This window comes from Lissotriton vulgaris, chromosome 11, assembly GCF_964263255.1.
Source record: "Lissotriton vulgaris chromosome 11, aLisVul1.2, whole genome shotgun sequence".
In the NCBI taxonomy this organism is placed as follows: Eukaryota; Metazoa; Chordata; class Amphibia; order Caudata; family Salamandridae; genus Lissotriton; species Lissotriton vulgaris.
In genome coordinates, this window is record NC_141699.1 from 156,484,458 (window position 1) to 156,499,141 (window position 14,684).

Here is a 14,684-nt window from a genome sequence, read left to right on the forward strand (position 1 = left end):
GACTTCCGCAAAATGTCGGAGCGGGTGGCGCAGGTAGAGGTTGTGACGAAATCACTGGTGGAGGACACTTCGGAACTGCAGGCTGCAATGGAGCGCATGGAGGCGGTCACCAAACAACTACAAGCGAAGCTGGATGACCAGGAAGGGCGCTCACGAAGAAATGTTCGAATCCTTGGTATTCCAGAAACAGAGAGTAAAAGAGCGATAGATCTCTATGTAGAGGACTTCATAAAAACCAAACTACAGCCCAAAGGACTTTCCCAGACTACAGAGTGCCTTGGGGGACACCGAAACCAGGCGTCGCACCGCGGCTGGTCTTAGCCCGTCTATTCAACTTTCGGGACAGAGATGCAATACTACAGGCTTTGAGAATATCGCCGCCAATCAAACTTAAGAACTCCACAATAGCCTTCTTCCCAGACTACACGGTAGAGGTGGCCAGACGCCGAAAAACCTTCTCTGAGGTGAAAAAAGCGCTTCGAGCGCAGGAGCTGCCATACTCCATGCTGTTCCCAGCGAAGTTACGAATCGTGGCGGACGGGAAGACATGGATCTTTGACACACCGTAGGTTGCACAGGACTGGCTCGATGGATGGAGATTAGTGGAGGGGCCCCGCAGATCCAACAGAGGTCGTCGAAATCAGCAGGCCGAGACACGAGTTGAGCAGCACCGGTAAAGGCCAGCGCCTCAGGAGAGGACATCAGAGGCGGGATCGGAGAAGGGAGGACACTCACCAGACCACCTATCTCTCCGCGACAACGACGAATAACCGTGAGGCAACTAAGCAACCAGACACTATGCCCTTTGGACTCATGGTTGGGTGAAGGCGAATAAGATGGACTGAGCCGTTGGTGCTCGGGGACTCTTGACCCCCCCACGAGCATGTAAGGTGTTTTGGGGTGGGGTTAAGCACTCTGCACAGTTCGGGAAGCAGGCGGTGTTGTGTCCGTGGAGCAGGGAAGCAGGGAGGGGGGAAGAGGGGGAGATTTAGTTTTGGTTTTGTTGGTTCAGGACTCAGATACACACGATATGACACACCATATCACACCATGCACGTGCGGAACCACGGGTTGCGCTGAACAATTGACACTGCAGCGACTGCGGCGATTAGACGCACTCATAGGACCACATGATGGCTTCCCAATCACACACAGAGGCCACTGAGACCATCCCGCGATAGGCGGCGGTGCCCCCACTTCGAATACTCACATGGAATGTTAGAGGTTTAGAGGATAAGATTAAGAGGGGGTTGGTTCTGCAAGCAATCAAACGCCAGTGACCCGCACTAGTACTGCTACAAGAAACGCATCTCACCGGGACAGCATGTCGTGCACTCGATAGACGAGGATACAAAATGGTAGCACACACGGAGTTTACAGCGGGATCTAGGGGAACGGGTATCCTGTTGAAGAACAACTCCCCTTCATCGTTCTAAAGCACAAGGTGGATGATCAGGGCCGCTTTGCGGCTGTTCATGGGCAGTGGGAGGGCAGACTCCTGAATGTGGTGTCCGTATACATTCCCCCAGCACTTCACTCCGTAGCATTACCGGCACTGGGAGAGTTTCTATTACACCTCCCGATGGGAGATACAATTATAGGGGGGGATTTTAACGCTATTGTGGATCCAGTGCTGGACACATTTCCCATCAGAACACGTACACTGGGATCCTCTGCCTTGCCGGGGTTTATGGAGGCTTTAGGTCTGATAGATGCCTGGCGCCAAATTCACCCAACGGCGAAGCAATACACATATCTCTCTCCGGTACATCATAGCCTGTCCCGTTTGGACTATTTTTTACTCCTGGGCGATGGGATGAGAGACATAGACACCATAGACATACTGCCAAGGTGTATTTCCGACCACTCTCCTGTGCTGCTATCCCTTTCCACTAAGGAGAAAAAACGTGCAAGAATTTACCCTTTATACCCCAATTATCTCCTGATTCCCCAGATCAAAAAAGACCTTATATCTGCAACCAAGCACTACTTTGCAGAAAATACACTGTCGGTATCTTCTCCATCGATTCTGTGGGAAGCATATAAGGCGGTCCTACGGGACGAGCGATTGATTCAGTCTCGGGACACAAACACACGTACAGGCAAACACTTTCCGAACTAGAGCTGGCGCTCCAAACGGCAGACACGGCGCATATGGCTGACCCCACGGCAGAAACTGCGCACACGTTGAAATTGCGTCAGCAGCAATACAGCGACCACCTCAAATCACAGGTCAGGGACAACATAGCCAACACGGCACATAGGGTTTATGATATCGGGGACAAGGCTGGGAAAATGCTGGCGTGGCTTGACAAACGTGGAGGGAGTAACAGAGGTATACACCACCTATACAACCGAGGGCGGGAGCTACAAACACACCCAGAGGACATAGTGCACACCCTGGCGGAACATTTTCAGGATGTATACACTCCAGACCAGGCAGTCACAGCGCAGGCGGCGAGGGCGTACCTTGAAAATATAGACATTCCCACACTTCCGCCGGAGGCGGCGCAGGAGCTCGAGGCAGAGCTGACGGGAGAGGAAATACAGCGAGCAATACAGGAGATCCACTCCAGAAAAGCGATGGGCCCTAATGGGATACCCATTGAATGGTATAAAATTATGTCGGAGACCCTTAGTAAGCCCCTATTGGCGATGTACGTAGACAGTCTTGAGAGGATGGAGCTCCCGTTAGACCAATGTACCGCCACGATAGTGGCTATACCAAAACCCGGGAAGCCACCGGCGGAATGCTCTACTTACCGGCCCATCTCACTTATTAACGCGGAAGCGAAAATTTTAGCAAAACTGCTGGCTGCCAGACTGATGGACCACCTACAATTGCTGATCCACCCGGATCAATCGGGCTTCATGCCCCATAGAAGTACGGCCCTCAATCTTAGACGGGTTCACGGGGTGTTGGCACGAGCGCACTCCCTCTCAGAGGCAGCAGTGATCCTCTCTCTGGACGCCAAGATGGCGTTTGATCTGGTGGAATGGGAATACCTCTTTGCTGTCCCGACCCGCATGGGCTTTGACCCCAAATTTGTTTCGTGGATCAAACTCCTCTATACCAAACCTGTGGCCCAGGTCACCGCTAACGGTCACATCTCACAAACATTCCCGCTGGCACGAGGAACTCGGCAGGGCTGCCCCCTATCCCCCTTGCTCTTTGCCTTTGTATTGGAGCCACTAGCGATACTGATCAGAACGACGCCATTACTGAAGGGGATAGAATGGAAGGAGGGATGGGAGGACCGTGTATCCCTTTACGCCGATGATATGCTGATTTACTTAACGAATCCCGATAGGGGCATCCCGGCGCTTTTATCACTATGTGACACGCATGGGAAGACGTCAGGATACACACTGAACTGGGCAAAGTCCGTAATTTACATGCTAAGGGAACCAAGGCCAATATTACCGTCGAACTGCCAACTCTCACTGACCACAAGCTCCTTTAAATACCTGAACATCCATATCACGGATAACGCCCCAGACTTTTTTGACCAAAACCTGAAGCCCCCGTTGGAGCGTCTCCGCACAGATGTTAAACACTGGGCGAGTCTGCCGCTGACCCTCTTGGGACGCGCAGCATTGTACAAAATGATAGCACTGCCAAGATTTTTATATGCCCTGGAGAACACGCCATACCTTGTCGCACTGCGTTATTTTAAACAAATAAGGGCACTGGTTTCTGCCTTACTGTGGAATAATGGTCCAGTACGCATCGCACATGACAAGTTAACTAAAGGTTGGTACGAGGGAGGTATCGCCCTACCAGATATACACCTATACTACTGGGCGGCGCAACTCAAAATCGTGAATCGGTGGATACATGCTCCGAGAGACGACCCTGCATACAGAGCCGACTGCGCACAGCTAGGAACTGACTGTATGCTAGCACCACTGTATAACAAACAGCAAGTCACACGTTTGAGGGGGCCCGCTAAACACACAGTACTGATACGGCATGCAGCGCAGGCGAAGCTGGGATGGAAGGGGAAGATTACTAAGCTAACCCCCCTCTGGGACACAAAGGCTCTAGGGCGACTACGGGAGAGTAAGGGATTTGCACAGTGGGACAGTATTGGGATCTCCACGGTGGGGGATATGTGGGAAAAGGACACTGTAATCACATTCGTGCATCTCCAGCAGCACTACGGGCTAGGCCCGAACGAACTGTATAGGTACATTCAAATCAAACACGCGTTACTGCAGGCGATACCACGGGGTAGTGAAGTGCCAGACTCCTCCCCACTGGAAGACAGATTACTTACAGATTTTATGCAACAGGGAGCTACCTCACTCACGTACAAAAAACTGATCAACAATCTGAAAGACCCCACATTGGCATTACGAGAGAAATGGGTGTGGGATGTGGGTGATATTGATGATTCAGAGTGGAATGAGGCACTGGCATCCCCCAAAGAAGTGGGCATATAGACAAAATTCTAATTAGTGCAACTCAAAATCCTACATTGCATTTATTACACACGATGCATGCTACACAAGATACATAGAGCCCCGACCCCCTTCTGTCTTCGCGGCTGTGGGGAGGAGGGTACACTGTTCCACAGGCTTTGGGACTGTCCCCCAATAGTAGAATTTTGGCGGCAAGTCATGCGCACTATCTCACAGACACTCAAAGGTTCTCTTATCCCCGAACCACGCAAATGCCTATTAAACATCTGGGAGCCGAACGATCTGACAAGGTATGGACTCATATGGGCCACATTGGCAGTAATGGTAGCCAAAAGAGACATTGCACAAAAATGGGGAGCCTCGGAGCCGCCCACGGCGTCCATGTGGAGTAGGAACATGGACTTGCTAATGTTCACAGAGAGGGCAGTGTATGTACTTAGGGCCTGTCCCCGTAAATGGAACAAGGTGTGGTCAGCTTGGAATGTGTACAGAGGTGAATTGTGTGATCCCTTACCAGAGGATGACGAAGTAAGCTCAGACGAAGATGAGGAAGGTGTCTAGATGATATGGGTGGGCAATACAGCTAAATAGTGACGTTGGGTGCAGCACCTTGATTGTGATTTGACACGTGATTTAATAACAGGCTGCGAAGATACTAATCAGTGAATAGTAACAGACAGGGTAATGACAGCTAACTGTGGGTATCTATCTTGAACATAGTTTTGAGTTATGGTTGATGAAAGTTGAAAAAAAAAAAAAATTAAGACCTGACAATAGCTACAAATATGATGGAGGAGGATGTATGAGAAATGGGGGGAACATGCGCCGCCGAACCTCAGGGTTGTCGGCCACACGGCTGTGTACTATTGAATAATGCTCGTCATGAATATACTTGTAGCGGCTGGCCCAATGGGTTGTAGGCCCTGAAATGCATCATCTCTCACTTATGCGCATACACTCAATAAAGGTCTTTAAAAAAAAAAATGTATTACAAACTAAGGGAAATAAAGTTCAGAGCCCAAGCTCCTGGTACGACAATAGCTGCAGACAGGCTCACAGTGCCCCGATTATTGCATTTGCAATTAAATCTAGACTTCCTGATGCTATTCGAAGTTGTAGGGCTATATATAAAGGCGCTCAAGTGCAGGCAAAGAAAAACTGGGATGAGGTTCTCTAGAGGGAGCTACTTCAGGCCTGTGAGAGGAGGAAGATGACACAATTTTGGAACGTTCTCAAGTGGGGTAATTGCCGGCAACATAGGATGCCACAAACCACGTTGAGCCCCAACAGTGGGTAAGATACTTTGAGAACCAGTTCAAAATAAGGGTAGCTCCAGTTGAAACATTACTGCCCCTCAGTTCTGATGAGACACTGTTATTTGCCCACAGTGAGGTGGAGGCGGTTCTCAAATTAATCCCGAGTGGTAAAGTTCCTGGCCCTGATTGCATTCCCGTGGACCTTTTCAAGCAAGAGCCAGCATTGTGGGTGCCATATTTGACAACTCTGGCCAATGCCCTTGCTAGAGGAGCACCGGTCCCCGATTCATGGTATGGGGCGGAGATATTGCAGATCTAAGACAAGACTGAGCTTGTCTTGACTGGTGGCTCATCCAGTCCATGGTCTTCTGCTTTCTGGCCCCCCATCCTTGGTCCCCCTCCTACCCCGGTTTACTCTGTTAAAACGCTGGGCATCAAGGTCAGCCAGGACCTGTCAATGCATGCACAGGTTAGCTCTGTAGTGTCCTCCTGCTTCCTCTCCCTCCGCTTGATCCGAAAAATCTCCCGCTTTTTTTCCCTGGATTCCCTTAAAATATCATTTCGGCCCTCATCACCTCCCGCCTTGATTATGGAAATAGCTTGTTCGTGGGCATCCCCGCCTACGAAACTCGCCGTCTTCAAGCAATCCAGGATCAGGCTGCCCGTCTTATTTTTCATTTTCCCAAAACTCACCATATCACTCCTGTCCTTAAATCACTTCATTGGTTACCTGTTTTGCAGAGATCCCTATTTAAACTAGGGTGCCTAGTTTTCCGGGCTGTTGATCGCTCTGCTCCGGCGTTCATCAATACCTTGATCTCCACTCATACCCCTGCCCGTACCCTCCGCTCATCTACTTCCGCCCTCCTCACTGTTCCTCGCTTACGCAAATCCCGCACTGGTGGTACAAGATTTTCTGTGCTGGCCCCCCGGTTCTGGAACTCCCTCCCTCTATCTATGCGCTCAATTCCCATCTTTTCACACTTCCGCAAAGCGCTCAAAACATTCTTGTTTGCCCAGGCCCACACCTGTTAACTTCCTTGGCCCTGTCTGTATCTGTTGTTTAGAGCTCTCAGCGCCAGGAAGCCGCTTGGCCACGGTGCGCTTAACAAATATCTTATTCATTCATTCATTCATTCATCTATAAGAAAGGCGATCGCTCCGCCCCTGCCAACTACCGGCCTATAAGCCTTATCGATGCAGTCCAAAAGATCATTGCCCGCCTGGTATTAGGACGCATCCAGAGTTGGATGTCCGAAACTGACATACTTACATCCTTCCAGGTGGGCTTTCGGTCATATGTTGGGACCTTGGACCAAGCCTTTAGATTCATGCTCCTGTATTGGAAGGAAGTAATCTTGGGGGTGGTATGCTGTTTGCAGTCTTACTGGATTTAAGATCTGCGTTTGATCTTGTGCCTAGGACCAAACTTTGGGAAGTTCTGTTGAGGATGATTATGCCGCGCGAGCTAGTGATGATATTGGTTAATCTCCACGAACATACTTATGCCCAGGTTCGCTGGGGTAAACCAGGGGAGGCAACATCAAGATTTGAAGTGTCTAAAGGGGTTAGACAAGGGTGTGTATTGGCTCCCACCCTGTTTTCCCTGTTTATTAACAGGGTGGTTAAATACTTTACTAACCATCCAACAGATGCACCAACCCTGGCTGGTATGAAGGTGCCCCTGCTCAGGTTCGCAGACGACACTCTTTTAATATCCAAGACGAGACAGGGATTACAGCTGGCACTGTCTCGTTTTGAGTTGTTTTGTAGCGAACATGAGCTGGAGGTCAACGCGGGGAAGACCAAATTTATGGTTCTCCACGGCACACGACCAGTCAGGGCAAGAGTGCATATGGGAGGAGAACACCCTGGAACATACATCTGTTTTTACATACCTGGGGGTTACTTTCAGTGATAAATTAAGCTGGAAACCCCAGATAGATCTACTTGCCTTAAAACATGCATAATTAGGTGGAGCTTTGCTTAAAGAACATAAGCTCTCTTTAACAAGACCGATGGCCCCCTTGGTTAAAAGTTACGATTTAAAAATCCTCCCAGCCGTCCTGTATGGAGCAGAATTGTGGGGCTTTAGTAATGTGGCCCCTCTAAAGGTTGCTCAGAATAAATTCCTTAGGACAGTGGTAGGGCTTCCCCAATCAAAACCACATATACCCCTATTGTATGACCTTGGCTTTCAGCCCGTTGAGGACGTAGTAAGGTATAGACCACTGGCGTTTTGGCGGCGCCTGTGGACTACACCGGAACTCTCCTTATATGCCAAGGCTCTTTTTGAAGTTAAGGGAACTGGAGGAGCTCACAGGATCCCTTGGCGGACTAAAATTAAATCAATATTAATTGACATGGAGATGGGGGAGCTATGGGCAACCCTGACACTGCTGTATTCCCACCCAAAAAGATTTTCAGGGATATGTACTGGGCCAGAATCAAAGCCAAGAGGCATGAATCCCTGATAGGTAGTTCTATGTCTGCAGCCTTTCTTGTTATTAAGGACGATTCCTACCTGGAAGAATATTGGGACACAATAACGAAACCCCTAGACCATAAACTGTATCATCAGTTTAGGGTAGGAACCCTTCCGTTACGGGGGCTAACAAGCAGATGGAACATCATAGGTAGTGACAAATGTCTATTTTGAGTAGATCAGGTTGAAACGATTGATCACTTCCTTTTTGTCTGTCCGGAGTACCAACAGCCCAGACGGCGGTGGTTAAGACCCGTCTACCGGGCACTGGGTACCAGATCTGCACTGGCTGCAAGTAGAATCTTGAAATCGGATACCTCCACTTTGGTGGTAGTAGGTGTAGCCAAATTTATGAGCTGGGCATGGATACTCCAGATGCGCAAGATTAGCCCCTAATTTAGTGGTGGATATAATATAATCGATTGGCTTTGGCGTTGGAGGTAACCTTTGTGGGGCTTGGATCTAATTGGAGTATACCCCTTTTTTTAGTCTCTTCTTTTAATTATTATTGTAATGTCCAAGTCTTTTGCCATTTTACACATTTAATACCTTTTTGATCCTGGTTTTAGCATTTCTATTTATTTATATTTTTATTATACTGTGTTACCAACTTTTCTACGTATGAATTGGATGTAATGCTGGATTTTTGTATAGTATGTCTTTTATGATGAAAATTCGAAAAAAAAACTTATTGACTTGACTTGAACTAACACTTTACTGCCATGTTTTATTGCAGGGGGAATTGTCCCAAAATGGACAATCAAGTGAGATGCTAAGAGATTAAGATTTCATCCCTCATAGTAGTCATTGATCGTTTTATTATGAACAATTGTGATTAACGAAACCAGTAGGCAAGCTTTTTTTGGGGCTATTCTAATACTAAGGCCCCCATTAGGATGGCGGAAAATGGGACCGCCTGCGAGCTGAGCGGCGGTCTCGCCTCGCATATTATGATGCGCCTGCCACAGTGGCGGGTGCATCATGCATTTATAACATTGTGGCGGGTGGTGTTTACACCTGCACCTGCCGCAATGCTATAAATGCATGGCATGCATTTGCATACACAAAGCGGCAAGCACCACGTGCTGCCTGCTGCATTGTGCATGCAAATGCAGGGGGGTACCACAGGTACCCCCCATGTGCACCCCTACCTCGCCTTCACCATGGGTGCCGCCACAGAAAGGCATCTCCCAAAGCCCATGCTAATATGGTTGGCGGTGTCTGATAGACACCGCCACCATATACACCCTTTTCCGCCCCGGCCGCAAGGCGACCGGGGCGGAAAAGCGGCGGACGGTGTTTCCGTCCGCCGCGGTCCCCCCCCACCATAGTAATATGGCGGGGGGAAATGGGTGACGGGCAGACAAGGATGTCGGGCGGATCGCCACCGCCCGCATGGCGGTGGCGATCCGCCCGACATCCTAATGGGCCCCTAAGTAACCATTACCACTCCATTGTTAGCCTTGACAGGTAGCATTATATCACAAGAATGTATGTGTGGCGAAATACACTGTCCATTGTTTTTCATTTTAGAGCACAAATGGCACATTGAGCCCAATGATGCAATTTGGTTGTGGATCTCAACTATCACATTTGACTTCACAATATGACTTTCACTTTTAGGAGGATCAAGCATTGATGGATACTTTTACAAATATAACAATATCTATGGTAGGATAGCAGAAAATGCTTAATTTTACATTATAATTTATAATTTCTATGATGTATTCCATGAACTTTCTAATACCAACTATAATTGTGCCAGTGAAGTAGTACATAAATGGAGTAAACAAGTATAATATTCATGTCTGTGCTTTGTGGTGTCTTGAGAACTTTGGCTTAGATTTATACACTTCTGGGCACTTGACATAGCAGTAAGACTTTCGAAGCGATGCCGTGAGAAAGGTTCAGTTCAAAACTGAAATTTGTTGGTGCTTTTCTGCACACATGTAATAATTATTATATATTTATTTTAAATTTTATATAGCGCTAGCTTGACCCGCGGGTATCACAGCGCTTTACATATAGAAAGAAAAATTGCATTGCATAGCAGGACATGCAAAAAGAAAAAGCAAAAACATAATCATTAGGCATACAGTGCGGGGGAGTGAGAAGAACGCAGGTGGTTAGATAACCACCTATCCTTGATGGGTATGTGAGAGGGGAGTCATCTAGGTTATTGAAGTCTAGGGTAGTGGACTGGGTCGGTAAATTATTTGTTAAGGAGAAGGAGCTTCAGGTCCCTTTTTAAGCCACAGAAGCAGGGGTTGCATCGGAGGTCTCTTGGGAGTGTGTTCCACATCCTGGGTACGTTACCAGAAAAGGATTGGCACTGGGTTGTTTTCTTTTTCAATTTAGGGGGGATGAGGAGAAGTGAGTTGGAGCTTCTCAGAGTTTTGGATTTTCCTGCTTTGACCAGTTTGCTGTTTAGGTTGTTGGGGGAATGTGAGTGAAGGGTTTTGTGCGTGATGCAGGCCAATTTGTAAATACATCTACCTTCCATGGGAAGCCAGTTGAGGGTTGGTGTGATGTGTTCATATCTTTTTACACCAGTTATGAGTGGAGCTGCCATATTAAGAACTGATCTTGGGGCTAGGTGAGCTTTTGGTGACCCTGTTAGGATGGAGTTCCCATAGTCCAGTTTCGAGAGGACTAGGGATTGTACTATAGACTTGAGGTCATCTTGGGGAATGAAAGGTTTCATTTTCTTGAGGTGTTTTAGTGAGTAAAGTGCACCTTTTGCAGAGTTTTTGATGGGGTTCTTCATTGATAGATTCTTGTCCAGGGTAATGCCTAGTGACTTTACCGAGTCGGATAGGACGAGTGAGCAGTTTAGGGCATCAAGATTCTTGAGCCAGTCTTGGATAAGTCAATGGTTACTTTTCGGAGAGAACAGTATTAATTCAGTTTTGTCCGGGTTCAACTTTAGTGGTTAGCAGCTTTAAACCAAGTTTGGATCTTGGTAAGTGTGCCATTGAGGTGATGGATGTCACTGGGTGATTTGATCTTGCAGTAGATTCGAGTGTGGTCAGCATAAAGGTGGTATTTAACTCCTGCATGTTTCAGAATGATTGTGAGGGGTTCCATGAAGAGGTTGAAGAGTGATGGTGAGAGGATCGAGCCTTGCGGGACCCCAGTGTGACTCATGTTGGCATAGAGAGGCAGGACTTGATTTTACTTTGTTGCGAACGGTGCTGACGAAAGGAAGTGAACCATTTTAGCACTATGGCATTGATGCCAGAGCACTTCTTCAAAGTCTCAAGTAAACCTGGATGATTTATTGTGTCGAATGCTGCAGATAGGTCAATAAGGATGAGGAGACAAGCTTCACCTTCGTCTATGGCACTGTGGATATAGTCTGAAATATTGAGCATAGCGGTTTCCGTGCTACAACCTTTCCTGAATCCCGATTGAAAGGTGTTGAGGAGGTTCAAATGATCAATGTGTTTGTTAAGTTGATGTAGAACGCACTTCTCCCGAGTTTTGGCTGGGAACGGGAGGTTGGAGATAGGTCTGAGGTTGTTTAGATTGTTGGGGGTCGGCCTTTGGTTTCTTGAGTATGGGTGTAATTGGTCCTAGTTAAAGGGAGTCTGGGACACTGCCTGATGTGAGAGAGGAGTTGATGATTTTTGTCCAGAAAGGGGCAATGATGTGGTCGAGTTTTATTACTACTGTGGATGGAAGGGGGTCCATAGTATGGGAAAAGGGCTTTAAACTTGCAATTATATTGAAGACCTCGTTTTACGACATGATTTCAAAGTCCGACCAATTGGCATAATTTTTCAGTTGGAAGCGGACCTGGTTGTCCTTAGTATGAATTCATTCTGTTTGGTCAAGAGTGATTAAAGGGAGGCAGGATGCAAGGGAAGGAGGGTTTGAGATTTGGATGAAGGATTGTTCAATTTTTGTGACTTTAATCTTTGGTGGCTTTTATTTTGTGTGGGGATGAGCAGTTTGTTTGACTTTTAACAATGTGGAAGAGTTCTCTCGGTCTATTCTTCACCTGGTCTAGTAGGCTGCGGAAGAAAGAGGCCTTTTCTATAAACATTTGGTTTTTATATGCCACCGAGCATATCTAAGTTGCGCTAGGTATAATGTCGAGGGTTTAATCTCTGAGTCCTTTCCAAATGTCTGAGTTGTCGACTTTCGTCATTAAGATCCACAGTGAACCAATAATCCAACTGCAAATCCAACCTTTACAAAAAACTTTGAAAGAGATAACTTAAGTTTCCTCATGTGCAAAAGGTTATAGGACGGTAACACTAATTTCCTGAGGTGACACTGTAGAGAGTTTCAAAATGATGGGTATCTTGTTGCATGGTAGTAGGCGTGTTGGCATATGATGGGTGTGTGTGAGTGTAGGATGTTTAATGAGGGTGTATGATGATTGATGTGTGCATATTTGATGGGAACATTTGCATGCATGATGGCTGGACTGTTGGTATATAAAAGTGCCCCTGTGGATGTAGGATGCTGGCTGTGTACCTATTATTACTTAAGAAAGCTTTCAATGAGAGGAATTTGAGAGTTGTTCACTGGGATTCTAAGTGGGTAAACTGTATATGGTGGCGAATAATTTCTTGGAGTGAGTGTGTCCAGCATTAGTGTATGGTAACTGGGTGTATGCAGGATGTTTGGTGTGTTGGCACATGATGCTCAATTTGTGGATGTAGGATGGTGGATGTCGCCATGCATGATGCCGAGTGGTTTTCCATCTATGATGGTAAATATGCTGCCATATTATGGTAGCTGTGTAGGTGTATGATGGTGGGTGTGGCGGCATTTAATGATTGTATATAAACTTTGTTTGTGGCTGTGGGTGTATGAACATGGTTGACTATTTAATTAGTGCTCTGTCAGCATGTACTGGTGGTTGGATAGGTGCATGATGGTTGGTGAGTTGGAATTTAAGACCTGTTGCATCATAAACTAGGTAGTAACCTCCAACAAGCCCTTCTTTCTGGCATTAAAATAAAATCAACTACTATGGTGACCAAAACAACACACAAAGCCTCAACACCGTAAGCCTGGAATCCAGAAGATGTGAATATGAGAAGACCAAAAAACAAAACTCAGATTGCTCACCCAGAGTCAGGAATAATACCTTCCCTCAGACCTCAAACCTTGAACCGTCACTTTCCGCTACAGAAAGGATCTGAAAGCCTCTTTCTTCCAGAAACACCTCATTCATCATTCACACACCTACCTGGAACCACACTTGTTGATAACATATTAAGAAAACCCAATTTCTGACCACACTGTTAACATCAAAACTGTCTCCCTTGACATGCGCGGTGCTCTACTGCTCGAGCTTCACTCCGATAATATCAATTCCGACAACTACAAGTACAGATACATCATAAGACAGTGGCCATGTCCTAATGGCAATGCCAACAACTACAATAAATCAATGGGCACAAACGCTAATATGTACATGCATTTGAAAGATGCATAGCTATAGGCACATACCATTACTCTGCGGGGCTGCATGACCTTTCTTGCACACTTTATCCGTAGAGCACATTGTTCTTGGACTTGGATACTGAAAAACAGAAAATCATATAAAGTATTTTAAATCCTGTAATTCAGAAGGAAGATATGCCTCTTCAAAGGGCACTAATGCCCAACAATATAGTTATCAGTTTAGTACCCGACTCTTCTAAGGATCTTGAATGATATCCTTAGAGCGCTGCCCATTACGTAATGTTTGGTTGCCCCAGCTAGGTATTACCTTTGGACATATACTATAGATATACCACCATATACATACAACTTCTTGAAGAAACCTTTATGCAGAGGGAAAACAACTTACAACTTTCCCAGTTATGAAAGCAATCTTCTTCTCAATCCCACTTTTAATAATAGTGTACACATTCTTGAAACGCTGACTGAAATGGAATGTCTCTTTAACTGTAAGTTTCACCTTTGGGTGTTGCACTTATCATCTGTGGCTCACATTCAAACTTCATTGTTGAAACGTATGTTTTCATAGTTTTAGGAGGCCAGTCAGTTTCAAATGGGGGTGAAAATGCAGTAAACAGCACAAAGCCTGCATCAGAAGAAGTAAATCTTGTTTTGGCAAATTCCTTACAATTTTCAGCTGAAAATTCTTGTCATGGTTTATTTTGAGCAAAGCAAGCTGGTCTTTACCTCAGCTGGTCTAAACCAAATGCTAATTCATAACACAGTTTGGGGTTTATTACGAGTGGCCCATGGTGGATGTGATATTTATCACGCCCAATAAAATTTGACACCGAGATGTTGGGAATTTATTGGTATGATAATTATTACCTATTCATTTTTTGGGGGAATAACGTGGATTTTTGGGATTAATGCACCAAAATCCGCATGGTGGCCTGGTCTATAGAGGGCCTTTTACCTGTTAACTTTCAGCAGGTCACACATTCAGGATTTTAACAGAAGATGCAAAAATTGTCTCATCTGGTACATCGCACCAATTATAATTACAATACCTGCACAAACAGGGCCACAATTTATCAAGTCACTTGTAATCAGGG

At 46.4% G+C, this 14,684-nt stretch overlaps 1 protein-coding gene across 1 annotated transcript in view; it reads right to left on the bottom strand.

Annotated features, from left to right (window-relative positions):
* LOC147679441 (P2X purinoceptor 7-like) overlaps nt 1-14,684 on the bottom strand; it is a 317,897-nt gene that overhangs the window by 173,316 nt on the left and 129,897 nt on the right. Inside the window, exon 4 of the mRNA XM_086943009.1 lies at nt 13,636-13,708. Coding sequence (XP_086799135.1) covers nt 13,636-13,708 — 73 coding nt within the window. The remainder of the gene's footprint in view (nt 1-13,635; nt 13,709-14,684) is intronic.